Source organism: Canis lupus, chromosome 26, assembly GCF_011100685.1.
Source record: "Canis lupus familiaris isolate Mischka breed German Shepherd chromosome 26, alternate assembly UU_Cfam_GSD_1.0, whole genome shotgun sequence".
Lineage (NCBI taxonomy): Eukaryota > Metazoa > Chordata > Mammalia > Carnivora > Canidae > Canis > Canis lupus.
The window spans coordinates 9,179,311-9,192,750 of NC_049247.1; the positions used below are offsets into that span (position 1 = coordinate 9,179,311).

At 50.6% G+C, this 13,440-nt stretch overlaps 1 protein-coding gene across 17 annotated transcripts in view; it reads left to right on the forward strand.

Moving 5' to 3' along the window:
- CUX2 (cut like homeobox 2) overlaps positions 1-13,440 on the forward strand; it is a 285,094-nt gene that overhangs the window by 235,830 nt on the left and 35,824 nt on the right. For all 17 annotated transcript variants that reach the window (XR_005379159.1, XM_038575085.1, XM_038575075.1 and 14 more), the window contains 5 exons: positions 5,034-5,168; positions 8,116-8,239; positions 10,018-10,094; positions 10,967-11,033; positions 12,609-12,657. Coding sequence is in view for 16 of the 17 variants with exons in the window: in XM_038575085.1 (XP_038431013.1) it covers positions 5,034-5,168; positions 8,116-8,239; positions 10,018-10,094; positions 10,967-11,033; positions 12,609-12,657 (452 nt within the window). In the remaining variant the exon portion in view is untranslated. The remainder of the gene's footprint in view (positions 1-5,033; positions 5,169-8,115; positions 8,240-10,017; positions 10,095-10,966; positions 11,034-12,608; positions 12,658-13,440) is intronic.

The window sequence follows — 13,440 nt, forward strand, 5'->3', positions numbered from 1 at the left end:
CTGTTCTAACAATACCACAGACCAGGTGGCCTACACATCAGAAATTTCTTTCTCATAGTGGTGGAGGTTGAAGTCCAAGACCAAGGTGCCAGCAGGGCTGGTTTCTGATGAGAACTCTCCGCCCAGCTTGCAGATGGCTGCCTGTGCTGTCTTCATGTGGCCTTTCCTCTGTGCACGTGCAGGGAGAGAGCGAGCTGTGGTGTCTTCCTCCTCATAGAAGGACACCGGTCCTATGGGATTAGAACCTTAACCTGTGTCCTCACTTCACCTTAATTACCTCTTCAGAGGCCCTGTGTCCAAACACAACCACATCAGGGGCTTCGGGCTTTCACACATGCATTTGGAGAGACACAGTTCAGCCCATGATACGGGGGTTGCTTGTCCCGCATCATCAGGAATGGCCCAGCTCTACAACCTCTACCAAGCTAAGTTGGGCTAGGAGCAGCCCCAGGCAAGCATGGCCTCTGAGCTGACACTACCCTACATGGGAAGCATGTGGTGTGCCACTGACTTCTTGCAGGAGGTTTCCATGGCTGCCACAAGTCATAGCCATAAGGGCGACACTCACTCAGAGTCTGCTGGGTGCCAGGAACCGTTATGAGGCTCAGCATGCCCATGGACTCCCTGTACCACCCATGCAGTATGTCCCATTGTGCCCATTTTACTGATGGAGGAACAGGGACACACAGAGCTTGAGCAACTTTCTCTGTAGACGTCACAGCAGGGAATTGACCCTCCCAGCCCAGCCTCCTCTCCCTTTGTCTGAGGGTGGTTTAGGAATTCACAACATTCGCACCTCTTGTGTCAAGCTAACCTGTGAAGGTGTTTAATATAATTTTTCTGCCAAGCATCCCAGCTCTAAGGGATAGGCCCAGGGCCAAAAACACTCACTTTGGCAGGACTCCAGCCCTATCTTACTGACATCTAGTGTTGATATACATGTAATAGGAATTTGGACCAAGAGCCCAGAGAGGTCTAGTGCTTTGTCTACAGCCGCACAGCAAGCCAACAGCAAGGCCAAGAACAGAACCGTCAGTCTCATGCTTCTGGCCTAATAGTAAAAAATTCCCATGCCCTGCCTCTAGGCAGCTTGGCTTCCTGCAAAGAATCACCTGGCACCCTATGTTCGAATCCCACCTCTGCCACTTTTGAGTAGATGACCTTCAGCACATGGCATCTCTTCTCTGGGCCTTCATTTTCTTGTCTGGAAGATGGAGAATAGCAACATTGACCTTCCCGGGCCTCACCTTGGGTAAATGACTTCATTCTTCCCCTTATGCCTCAGTTTCCCCACCTATAAAATAGGAACACAACAGTACCTACCTCATACTGCTGTGGTGAGGATGGTAGGAATCCTAACTCAGGTAAAGTGCTTTAGTTGTTAGATTTTGTCACAGCCTGACTTTGGCCAAGTTACCTGAATACCTGCCACTTTCTCCCTCAAATCAGGGAACCAGGAAGGAAATATGGGAAGAAGAGGCCCAGGGACCTGTCTTGCCAACTTATTAATAGACTTCAGGGAAGTCACAAGACCCCACTTTTCCCCCTCTGTGCTCTGAGGTAGGGAGTGTTGGACCCTCTAAGCCCCTCTCCAAGAGCACGTTCCATGCTGGAATATTTGGGTCCCAGAGTTCAAAGCAGGATTATTGGATTCTGGATCTCCTGGGGACTGATGAGAATATATGAGACCATATCTGGTCCCAAGACAGCACAGATCATCACGAAGCAGACAGCTGGACTCCAGGTCACCACAAGACCAGGTATGCTGCCTCCCCTCAGGTGATGGCAGCCTTATCACACTTCCCAATCCCAGCTATGCACCCAGCACCGTGCAAATCTCTATCTACCTTCTCTCATCCAGGTATCACAACCACACTCTACACACTCGGCCCTATTTTCCAATAAGCTTCCCAATAATAATTCCTGGGAATTAGAAACAATTGTACTTCTCCCACTGTATTAGCAGGAAAACGAGGCTCATGGCTCCTTAGCATTTGGATCCATACCTGGGCTTCAGCTTCTGTGAGCTTAACCACTATGTTCTATCCTGTGCCAGCAAACCAAGGCATAAAACGGGAGGCTTGGTGTCACTGAACATGTATCGAGCAGGGGATCCAGCCAGCCCTGCTCCTTCAGCCTCTCCAGAGGCCCCCTAGCCAGAGTGCACTGGGCAGCAAGAAGTAGCCCACGGGGCTCAGAGCAGAGTGAAGCATCAGTCCCTGGAACTGGGATGGATGATACCCTTTATCACCCAAGTGTAATCACTTGGCTTAGATGGGCTCTTGGCCAGCCAGTCCCGAAGCCATAAGCTGGATCTTTTCCACCTCCTTGGAACCAGAATGAGCCCTCGATGGCCCACTCTGAGCTGCACCCTCCCATGTTTATCTAACTTCCCTGACCCCAGCAAGTGCTCGTGGCCTTTCTCTTCCTTTCTGAAAAACCAGGACACAATAGGAAGCGTTTCCTTGAACTTATTAAAAAATCCAGACTTGTAAATTAATTTGTCCGTGTTGTACAAAGGCAGTGCAGATGGACTCATTAGCATGCACACAACAAATAATTATAGATGAATTTTTAGCTGGCCTGCCTAATGCGCTTGCTGGGTTAATTATGTCAATGTATAATTACATCAGCCCGGGGAGACATAATGGCATACCCTGCTGAGCAGGCCCTGCCTAATGACGGGGCGTGGGGGGAGTGCTGACAGTGGAAAGACGGCAGCGTTCCCGTGCACCTGCTTACCTCGGCACAAACGCCCATTGTCAGAGCCTCCCACCACCTAAACAAACAGACAGGAGGAGAGGGATAAAAAGCAGAGGCGACCTTGTTCCAGCCGGACCTGAAGGCTCCTGTGTATGTAGGCACTGGCCCATTTCTTCCATCAGCAGATGTTTATTGCGTCAGGTTGTATGTAGAACTTCATTCACCCACAAAGGGTCCGATGGGGAGCAAAAACAGATGCAATCCCAGCCCTGCCTTGTGGAGTTTGCAGTCCAGTGGGTGTTAATTAGGTAGACTTGCCAATCAATGAAAATTCTAAGTACAATGAGTGCTGTAAAGGAAAGGTGCCAGCAGCTGGGAGACCCAAATCAGAGGAATGACTGGCTAGTCAAGGCAGGCTTCCTGGAAGAAGTGGCATTTGAGTTGCAATATGAAAGATGATTAAGCATTAACTAGCTGAAAGAAGTTAGAAGAGAGGACAGGGTGTTCCTGGCAGTGGCTCTTGCCCATACAAAGGCTCCAGGGTAGGAAGGTGCATTTGAGGAACTCAGAGAAAGCCAGGGACTGGAGCTCGAAAGGAATAGCCTGGGCTTCCATTTGTTCCAAAGTGACCAAACGCCAGGCACTTTTTGTGTGTGGATCCTCATCCCAGACCTCTGAGGTTGGTACTTTTATGGTTAGGTACAGAGAGGTAAGAGTTGCTTGCCAGAGTCACACAGCAATCCTGAAAAGCAAGTATAGATTAGACCAGGACCCAAGATCCATGCTCTCAATCCATCTGTCCCCCAGCAGACCGCAGTCACCAAGTGGATGGTGGCAAGAGACTCCAGGAGAGGGACCAGGAAGAGAGGGCTCCAGTGCATTTGAAAGGACTGTGGACCAGACAGACCCAGAGCCCTTAGTCTTGAGCAAGGAGGCCCTGGTCTTCCGGGGCCCCCATGAACACCCACCTGGGCTGTTGGGGTGAAAGTGTCTACACCTCTGGGACAGGAAGCCTTTGTGGCATGTGAGAAAGAGATCCAGACCTGAACCTCACCTCCAGCCTTCAATAAATCACTTGGCTTCTCTGAGCTGGTTTCCTCATCTGTGAAAAGGAATTGAATCCAAGCCAGCCTCCAGGGGATGGAACCCATTCCAATGAGCATCTTTGTAACCTAGAAGAGGTCATACCAACCTCTGGCATCATCCAGGTATCCTTAGTACCTGCCCATGGTGGAGAGTTGGGGAAAGTCACCAGGAAGAACTGCCGGAATCTAGATCTGAAGGAAGAGGAAGCACTTACTAGATGATGGGGAGGGGGGACAGAATTCCAGGTGGAAGGACCTTCACATTCCTCATCTTTTAGCTGTTGAGAAATTGGGAGGTATTTTACATTCAGGAATGTATTTCATCCCCCAGAAAAGCCATTATCTAATCAGCCACACATGGGGGCGCCTCGGTGGCTCAGTTGGTTGAACATCTGCCTTCAGATCAGGTCATGATCCCAGGGTCCTCGGATCGAGCCCCATGTCAGGCTCCCTGCTCAGTGGGGAGTCTGCTTCTCCCTCATGTTCTCTCTCTCAAATAAATAAATAAAATATTTTTTAAAAAAATTGACCACCCACATAGCAAATAACGGGGTATTGGTCCAGGTCCATTGAGAAGCACCCGAAGGAGGATTAGATACATAGAACTGAGGAAACATGGGGCAAGGAAAATACGGAGGGGGGTGGGAGAGACCTCAGAGGAATGAGAGGCAAGGAACTGGTAGAAGCATCCAGACGACTTAGTCTGGGCCATCTGTAGACTGCTGGGGAGGCCTTGGGGACGTCATTGGTCCCTAGAGCAGTCCTGTGTCTCTCGGGAGTCTGTCACTTCCCCAGCTACTGCCTGCAGGCCTGTCTGGGAAGGCCAGGGGCGGGCTGGCCTCGGAGCAGTGGATTTCAAAACAAGGTCTTTGTTTAGTGACACCTCCTATGGTTGGAGACATACAAGACACAGTCTCATGGCCACCACAGATGGCACCATAGAATCCAGAAAATGCCATTGTTGTGACAGTTATTATTGTGATTATTATTCCCGGGTAGGCAAGACATCCACACCCATGGGGATGGCACATGCTCCCCTGAACGGGTTCCTAAAGAAGGCTGTTCCCTCATAAAGCAGAAATTCCATGTTGTTCTCTAAGCCATCAGAGCAACTCTAGAAGGCTCTTGTGAATGATTCCCTCCAGCCCCTGCAGAGGGACCCACCAGGCCCTGCAGCCTCAGCCTGGGCAGCCCTCAGCGCCTAGGGCCCCCACCGCTCTTGTGCTCCTCTCTCCGTGTGTGCAGACCCCGTGCCTGTGTTTGAAGCGACGCGCAGCCTAGACGACAGACTGCAGCCCTCCAGCTTCGACCCCAGCGGGCAGCCGCGACGAGACATCCACACTTCCTGGAAGAGGCACCCCGAGCTCCTTGGCCCCAAAGGTACTTATAAGGCCTTTGCAGGACATCTGTAGTAAACAAATGGGCTGTGGATCTCTAGCAGCCAATCTTGGCCACCTTTGGAGAGGTGGGGGTAAGGAACTCGACTTTATCATTTTAGATGTAGGACAGGTTATGGTACACCACTGCTGAAACAAACCAACCCCAAATCCCAGAAGCTTAATATATTTAAGGAGTGGGAAGTTGCAGGGCATGCTCCCTGCAGTCACTTATGCACCCAAGCTGTGGCAATCCTGCCATTTTGGGCACATGACATACAGTGTGACAGTGACTGTTAAAACTGGCCAACAGGCAGAGAAAAAATGTGGGGGATACTGAGGTTTATGGGTCCAGGCTTAGAAGCAGCACACATCGCTTCCAGCCACACCCCATTGACCAAAACTCAATCATATGGCCACACCTGGCTGCAAAGGAGCCTGAGAAGGGTAGCCTGACTATATGCCCAAGAGGGGAGGGAAACAGATGTGGTGAACACAGCATTGTTTCAGCATCAAATGAGGCAAGTCAAGAAACTGGGAGAGCTAAAAATATAGTTCAGATATACATATGATAAAAATGTTTAAAAGCAAGAGAATGATGAACAAAATTCAGCATGGTGGTTACCTTTGGCAGGTAAGGTAGCAGGTCTCCATGGGGAAGAGCAAATACGCATGTGAAAGCTCTTGGGTGTTCATTGAGCCAGGCACTGTCATACGCACTGGTGACATTGTCAGGGGCAAAACATAAAAATCCCTGACCTTCTAGAGGGAAAGGCTAACTGTCACCAATAAATGTTAAATATATGGTATTTCAGCTGGTAAGAAAGGCTTTGGGGGGTGGGGAATTAAGCAGAGAAGAGGGGAAGAGATACTTGCCTAAGGAATTAAGGTAGAGATTGACCTCAAAGGTCAGCAAGATAATCTTTTTTTTTTTTTTTGTAAAGGGCCAGAGAGTAAATATTTCAGGCTTTGCAGGCCACACATTTCCTATCATAGCTACTCAACTTTGTGTGGAAAAAAGCCATAGAACATAAGTAAGTGAGTGAGTGTGACTGTGTTCCAATAAAACTTTATAGACAAAACAAGTGGTGGGCCAAATTTGGCCTAAGGGCCATCATATCAGTGCAGACCCCTGGTCTACCTCCTGGAGTCCTGGAGATAATGGGCTGAGGCCTGCCAAATCAAAGTTTGACTGCTCTGGCCCATTCCCCATTTCACAGGTGCCTCCTCCCCTCCTGGTGCCTAGAGAGTACCTAGTCTATGCCTGGTCCTGGGCAGTCTTCTGGGGAAGATTTATGTTGACACTGCCAGCTTGGTTCCTATACCCAGAATGCCCTTCCAGCCTCCCTGACAAACCAACTTATATATAGATGACTCTGTGAAGCCTCTGAGGTCCCTTTAGGGTTTGAACTTCCCTCTATCAGAAAAATAGTGGTTGTGGGAACCGCATCTTCAGAGCATTTGCTCTGTGCCATGTGCCTTTCACACTGTAACCCACTGTCTCCTCGTATAAACCTTCTGAGGTGTCACTGGCCCCATTTTACAAACAGGGAAACTGAATCTCAGAGGTAGCAGGCAGCCAAGCAGGGATTCAAACCAAGGGTCTTGACCTTGGACCTGGGCTGTGTCTCTCTGTGAGGACACTTGTTTCTGGGTATCTTGATGGTCAAACCTTGTTTGTTTGTTCGCTGCTGTGGCCTCAGCCCCTGGAACCTTCCCAGTGCATGTGTGTGTCTGTGTGTGTGTGAGAATGAGCCAGGCCCTGAACACTCTGCCAGGCCCTCAAGGGACTTTGCAGACTGCCCAGCCCTGCATTCACCCTGCTGTGCCAGGCCCACCACAGGACCTTAACAACCAGCACAGAACTTAACCAAGTCAGTCAGACCCAAGGTCGGGAACCCAGATTTTTGAATTCTTGAGACATTCACCTTCGATGGCTGGTCCCTGAGCACCTTTTCTCCCCATGACAAATTGAGTGCCGAAGGCACACACACTGATCCCCTGAAGGAGCCACCACAGGCTTGCAAAGGTGGACCTGATGCGGGCCCTGCCTCAGGGCCCTGGAGGTAAGGTGAGCTGTGACTGAGCATCTGAGCGTATGCCATCACCTATGGGGAGGGGAGTTAAAACCTGCAGTTAGCCCATGACCTAGCAGTTTCACTCCAAGCTATCTACTCCGGAGAGCTGAGAGCAGGTACTCAAACAAAAACATGTACACAAAGGTTCCCAGTAGTACTGTCCACAACAGCCAAAGGTGGAAACAATCAAGACAACTGTCAACAGATGAATGGGAAGACAAAATGTGGCATAGCCATGAAATGGAATATTACTTAACTATAAAAACAAGTGACGGTCTGATCCATATTACAACTTGAATGAACTTCAAAAACATTTTGCTAAGTGAAAGAAGCCAGACACAAAGGGACATCTATGATGTATGATTTCAACGATACGAAATATCCAGAACATGCAGATCCTTGGTGGTTGCCAAGGAATTGGGGGGTGGGGGTGGGGAAGGAGTGTCGGACCGGCTTCCTTTGGGGTTGTGACAGTGTTCTGGAGTTAGTGCTAACAGTGGCACAATAGTGTGAATGTACTAAATGTCGCTGGATTGTATGCTTTTATGTATATTTTGCCATGACTCTTAAAAAAGTAAAAAGGCTGAGGAGGCAGGAACAGATCCCAGAGGGCAAAGGCAGCCCCTGGGCATGCTGCCTGAGGCTGGCACCATGGGAACTTGATGCTTGTTCACACACGCCCCCCTGCTCCGACGCAACAACCCAACTGACAGTGGTGATGGCAGGTCTCTCCAGATGCCCTCTCTCTACCTCCTGAGTTTGGGAAATGAATTATTGTCCCAGCACTACCAATCCATCCGGTTTGTAGAAGGCAGCTCTGGCTGCCACGCCACTTCCAGCGATAGGTGGTTTTCCCTCTTTTTCTCCCTCTAGAGCAGAGAGAGGGGACGTCTCCGGCAGGGCCCACGCTGACCGAGGGGAGCCGCCTCCCGGGCATTCCCAGCAAAGCCCTCCTGACAGAAACTTTGCTGCAGAGAAATGAGGCGGAGAAACAAAAGTGAGTGGGGAGGAACAGGCGGGCCCCTGCTGCCTCACCTGGCTGGGAGGTGGTGGGACCTTCAGAAAATCTAGTGCAGATTGGAGATAGAAATGCAGGCCTGGTTTCCAGCCACACCTCAGCAACTCAGTGGCCAGCCCTGGGCAGGTCACATCACCTGTCTGAGCTTCAGTTTTCCCAGCTGGAAAATGGGGCTAACGGTGGTGTATTGGTCAGGGTTCCCCAGAGAAATAAAATGAAAAGGATTTTTTATTTTACTTAAGACATGTATTTTAAGGACCTAGTTCACACAATTGGGGCTGACAAGTCTGAATTGGTAGAGCCAGCCAGCAGGCTGGAAGCTGTCAGGCAGGAGTCAGTGCTGCAGTCTTGAGGCAGAATTTCTTCTTCTCGGTTTTATTCTTAAGACCTGCAACTGATTAGACAAGGCCCACACACATTATGGAGATTATTCTCTTTACTTAATGTCAACTGATTGTAGATGTTAACCCCATCTACAGAATACCTTCACAGCAATCCCAAGATTAGCGTGTGGCTGAAACACTGGGTCCTGGAGCCTGATCAGTGCACAGATGATATCAACTCCTAGTCTACCATAAGAATGAATATATGAGCTTAGCTCAGAACTCACTTGGAGGAGTGTATGTCAGTAAATGGTTGTCCTTAGAGCTGATGTGGGAGTAACAATGCCTGGATTATTATAAATCGGATTCTTGGGGCATTTCTAGGACAGTTTCCTGGTGCTCATTACATTTATCCATTCATTCACTTACTTCTTTATTCATTTGTTCCATGTATTTATGGAGCCACTGCTGTGTGCCAAGCATTGTTCTAGGGACACAGCAGTGAACAAATGGACAAACCTCCTTGCCCTCCTGGAGTTTATTTTCTCATGAGGAAGACGCAATTAAACAAGATAAATAACGTGAATAGTCTGCTACATGATGATAAGGGTTGTGAAGGAAAATAAAGCAGGGGTGGGAATGAGATTAAGGCTGAAGTTTTAAAAAGGGTATAAGGAGAGGCCTCACTGAGGTGAGCCAAGCCCTAAGGAGGTGAGAGAGTGAAACTTAGAGATAAATAGGGGGAGGGCTTATAGGCAGAGAGGACAGCCATTGCAAAGGCCCTGAGGTAGAAACATGTCTGGTGAGGTAGAAACATTTGACCAGCAGGGAATTGAGTGTGGCTAGAGTGGTGTGAGTGAGGGGAAGAGATAGGGTGTAGGATCAGAGGTAAAAGGGCTCCTTCCCTAGAGTCTCTGAGCCAAACACAAGGCCCAGGATTTGTATAAATTCTCCCCCAGTCCAGCTGGAGCCCCATTTTCTCTGCTGAGACACTTGCATCACACCTAAGCTCTAGGCTGCAGTGGGCTGGATGACTATCCCAAACAACTGACACAAAGACGGGGGGAAAAATGCCTCCCTGGGGACAAGAATAGTAACTAATGGTACTGAGGGAGCACTAGGTACCAGGCATCATGCTGAAGATGTTTCACAACACCTGTGGAGGCAAACCCCAGCAGAAACCTTATTTTATAGATGAGGAAACTGATGCCCAGAGAGGCAAGGTCACTGGCTAATATAGGTCCACACAGCAAAAGAGCAAGGCAGCCAAATGCCTGAATTTCATGTTTAGAACTGGTTAAAAAGGCAGAGGTGCAGATTGCAGGGAGCAGGTGAGGGAGTAGGAAGCCAGGAGCGCTGACTCCAGGACCCAGGCAACACCACTGCACATGGGCGCATGCAGAGCCAGTGTGAGCAGCCCCGGTCTCTCTGCAGGGGTCTTCAAGAAGTACAGATCACTTTGGCAGCCAGACTGGGGGAGGCAGAGGAAAAGATCAAAGTCCTACATTCAGGTATGTATCTGGCACATGTTCCCTGTCCCATGCGGCTCCTCAGCCTGTCAGACCAGGCAGAGGAGTGGGAGAGGACAGTGACACTATGATCACAGGCTCAGCTGAGTATTCTAGAATCAGGATGGCAAGGGGGGAGTTTGAGGAGGAAGAAGAAAGATCAACATTACCCAGTGGGGGTCTGAGCCTAGTCCCCGGAGGCCATGGTGCTGTGGAGAGAGGGTTTGAGAAATAGAAGCAAAACAGAAGTGGCAAACACAGTGCCTGTAGGGGCCAGACTCACAACCAAACCAGCCAGGTTAAGGAAGGCAGTAGAGAAGGGTGGGGTCTGGAGCAAACTGGACAACCTAGGCCTTGACTAAAGAGATGGCCACTGCTGAGCTCCAGCCAGCCAATACCATATGGGCCAGTGTCACCAAGTCTTCAATTTCCTTGAAGAAATTAGAAATCTGGACTTTTATATGAAATTTGTCATTTATTATACATATCACTGTTGACTTCATTGCTGCTCCTTGTCCTCCTCACTTGCCAGTTCTGGACCTCGGGGTGGTAAGCTCATGGATGGATGGCCTCACCCAGGTCCTGTAGTGCCCTAAGGGTGTGGGCAGTTCACACCCAGGCCAGGGGACAGACCGACCCCTACCACTTGCCTGGGTCTTCTGAGCTTCATAGACTCTTAGAGGGCCATCTTGTCCGCCCTCCAACCAGCTTGAAGCCTTTCCATGGGCAGGAAACTCTGTCACTGGTTCTAACCAAAAGAAAGGTCTTCCCATACTATCTTGAACCTAATTCTGCCTTCTGAGCCCTGCAGGAGTGGGTTCTTGGGGGAGGTGGTGGGGTGGGGGGCTTCATCCTGGTGCTTTACTTCTTCCCAGCGTTAAAGGCCACACAGACAGAGCTGCTGGAACTGCGGCGGAAATATGATGAGGAAGCAGCATCCAAGTAAGTGAACACCCTGCTGAGGTATGCCTTCTCACTCTGACCCTCCCAGTCATGCCTCCTCCCTCCGACCCCACCAGGTAGGTCTCTTCCTTCTGACCCTGCCAAATACACCTTCTCTTTCTGGCTCTTCTCCCTTCAACTCACTGCCTGAAGTGCCTATTTCATTAAGCATCCAGTGCTCCCCACCCCCATTGGCACACAGCTGTTCACTGGTCATTTGCTGTGCCATTCATGCACCAAATGACATTCTGGGTTGTGGCTGAGTAGGGTCTGTTGGGCAGGGGCCTTACCCCAACTTCCTAGGACTGTCTACACCACCACTCCACAGTCCAACCCTCGGGGGCTGAGTGTCATTCACTTAAACTACTCTGGACTCAACATGGCTTTAAGACCTCATTTATTCCACAAACACTTACTTAGCACCTACTGTTTGCCCCGTGCTGTGTTAGGTCCCTGGAAGAAATATTAGAATATGGCCCTGTCCTCAGTCCAGGAGAAGAGACAGACAATAACTGATGATGTTCAGTGATAAATTCATTCCTTCACAGATACTATTGAGCACTTACTGTGTGCTTGACACTGTTCTGGGCACCTGTTGAATGCTAAGAAAGGAAGAACCAGGGGCAGCAAAAGAAAATAACAACAGGGAGGGTGGGTCCTGTCATCCAGGGTAATCACAGAGGACTTCCCTAAGGAGGTGACCTTCAGAATGCAATGTAAAGATGAGCAGGAGAGCAGGAGGTGGCTATGTGAAGAATGCCGGGTTGGGTGCTGTGGGCAGGAGGAACAGCTTACACGTAAGAAAGCCCCGAACATGCCTAAAAGCATGTGTGCACCTTATAGTCACCAAACTCCTCGCAGGCCTCCCATGTCCCCCAGCCCACGCTCAGCAGAGGGGCGACCGAGGTAGATAAGGCCTGTCCTGGCCCCCTGTGTGCTGGCAGTCTGGAGGCTAGGGAAGCAGCAAAATAAGTAAATGATCACCATGGGGGTAGTTGAGAGAAGCCTCCTGGAAGGGCACTTGGGAGCTGGGTGTTTTGTTTTGTTTTGTTTTGTTTTGTTTTGTTTTGTTTTTAAGATTTTACTTATTTATTCATGAGAGACACACAGAGAGAGGCAGAGATACAGGCAGAGGGAGAAGCAGGCTCCATACAGGGAGCCCGATGTGGGACTTGATCCCAGATCCCAGGGTCATGCCCTGACGCCCAACCGCTGAGCCTCCCAGGCGTCCTGGGAGCTAGGTTTTAAAGCTCAGAGTCCTGTTCTCCTGAAGGACATTCCCGGTAGAAGGCACAGCTGGGAGGTGTAGCTCTGGGCAGCTAAAGAGAACAGACCCCTGGAGAAGGCAGCAGGCCAGGCTGCCTGGAAGGGATGTGGTGCTCAGGCATCTGTCCCACTTCCCTGCAGCCTGGATTCTTCTATGCTCAGCCTGGTTTCTCTCCGGTGGGAAGGGTAGAGGGCAGCCTCCTTAGCCTCCAAGACCCTGAAGTCCAGGTAGAGGCTGGGGTGATCTGGATAGGCAGGGGCCCAGAGGCTGCCCCACACCCCTCTCAGGGTGTTATCTTTCTGTCTCAGGGCGGATGAAGTCGGTTTGATCATGACCAACTTGGAGAAAGCTAATCAGGTGAGAAGATGTGCGCCAGCGCTCAGCCAGTCCAGGGCGGGGGGCGGGGGGGGTCTTGGGCTGGGGGGAGGGACTCAACCCAGTCCATACTGAACTATGTGCCATGCTGAGTGCTGGCACTGGGGAGTGTCTGGGACCCTGAGCTCCAAGAGAAGGGAGGAAGGGGTGCTGACACTGAGAAACAGGGTGACCCAAGCAGCCACATTTGGGGGTGGGGCACCTGAGCCAGACTCGAGGGTCAGGGAAGACGTCATGGAGGGAGAGCCAGGTTGCTGACACCTGCGAATAGATTGAAAATGCAGAGGGATGGCATTCCAGGCCAGGGCACAGCCTCGGTAAAGGCCAGGAGGAAGGCCGCAGAGCGGTGACTGGTGAGCCCAGCCCACAGGCCAAGCTGGGAAGTGGGTCTCTCCCAAGCAGACTGAGTGAGGAAAAGTGTTCCACAGAGCCTGAGGCCATGACAAGGGACGAGCCCCCACTGCTTTCCTTCCCTCCCCAGCCCACCAGGTCTCCTGCAGCCTCTTCCCTTGATCCCAGCCACACCAGCTCAGCACTGGGCAGATCCCACAGTTCCTAGTGTCCCCCGCTTCTAGTTCCAGCCCAAGTTCTCAAAAGCCCATTAGCTTCTACAAGTTCCCATTTTCACCCTGCCTTCTGAAGGCCTCAAATGTACTGCCGCCTGGTGGGTAAAGCTGGCAAAAGTCTGAAAGGAGGTGAAGTGTGGCCATGGGATAGGGTCTGGAGTCTCAAGGGCCCAACACATCTCTACCCACACCAACCTCC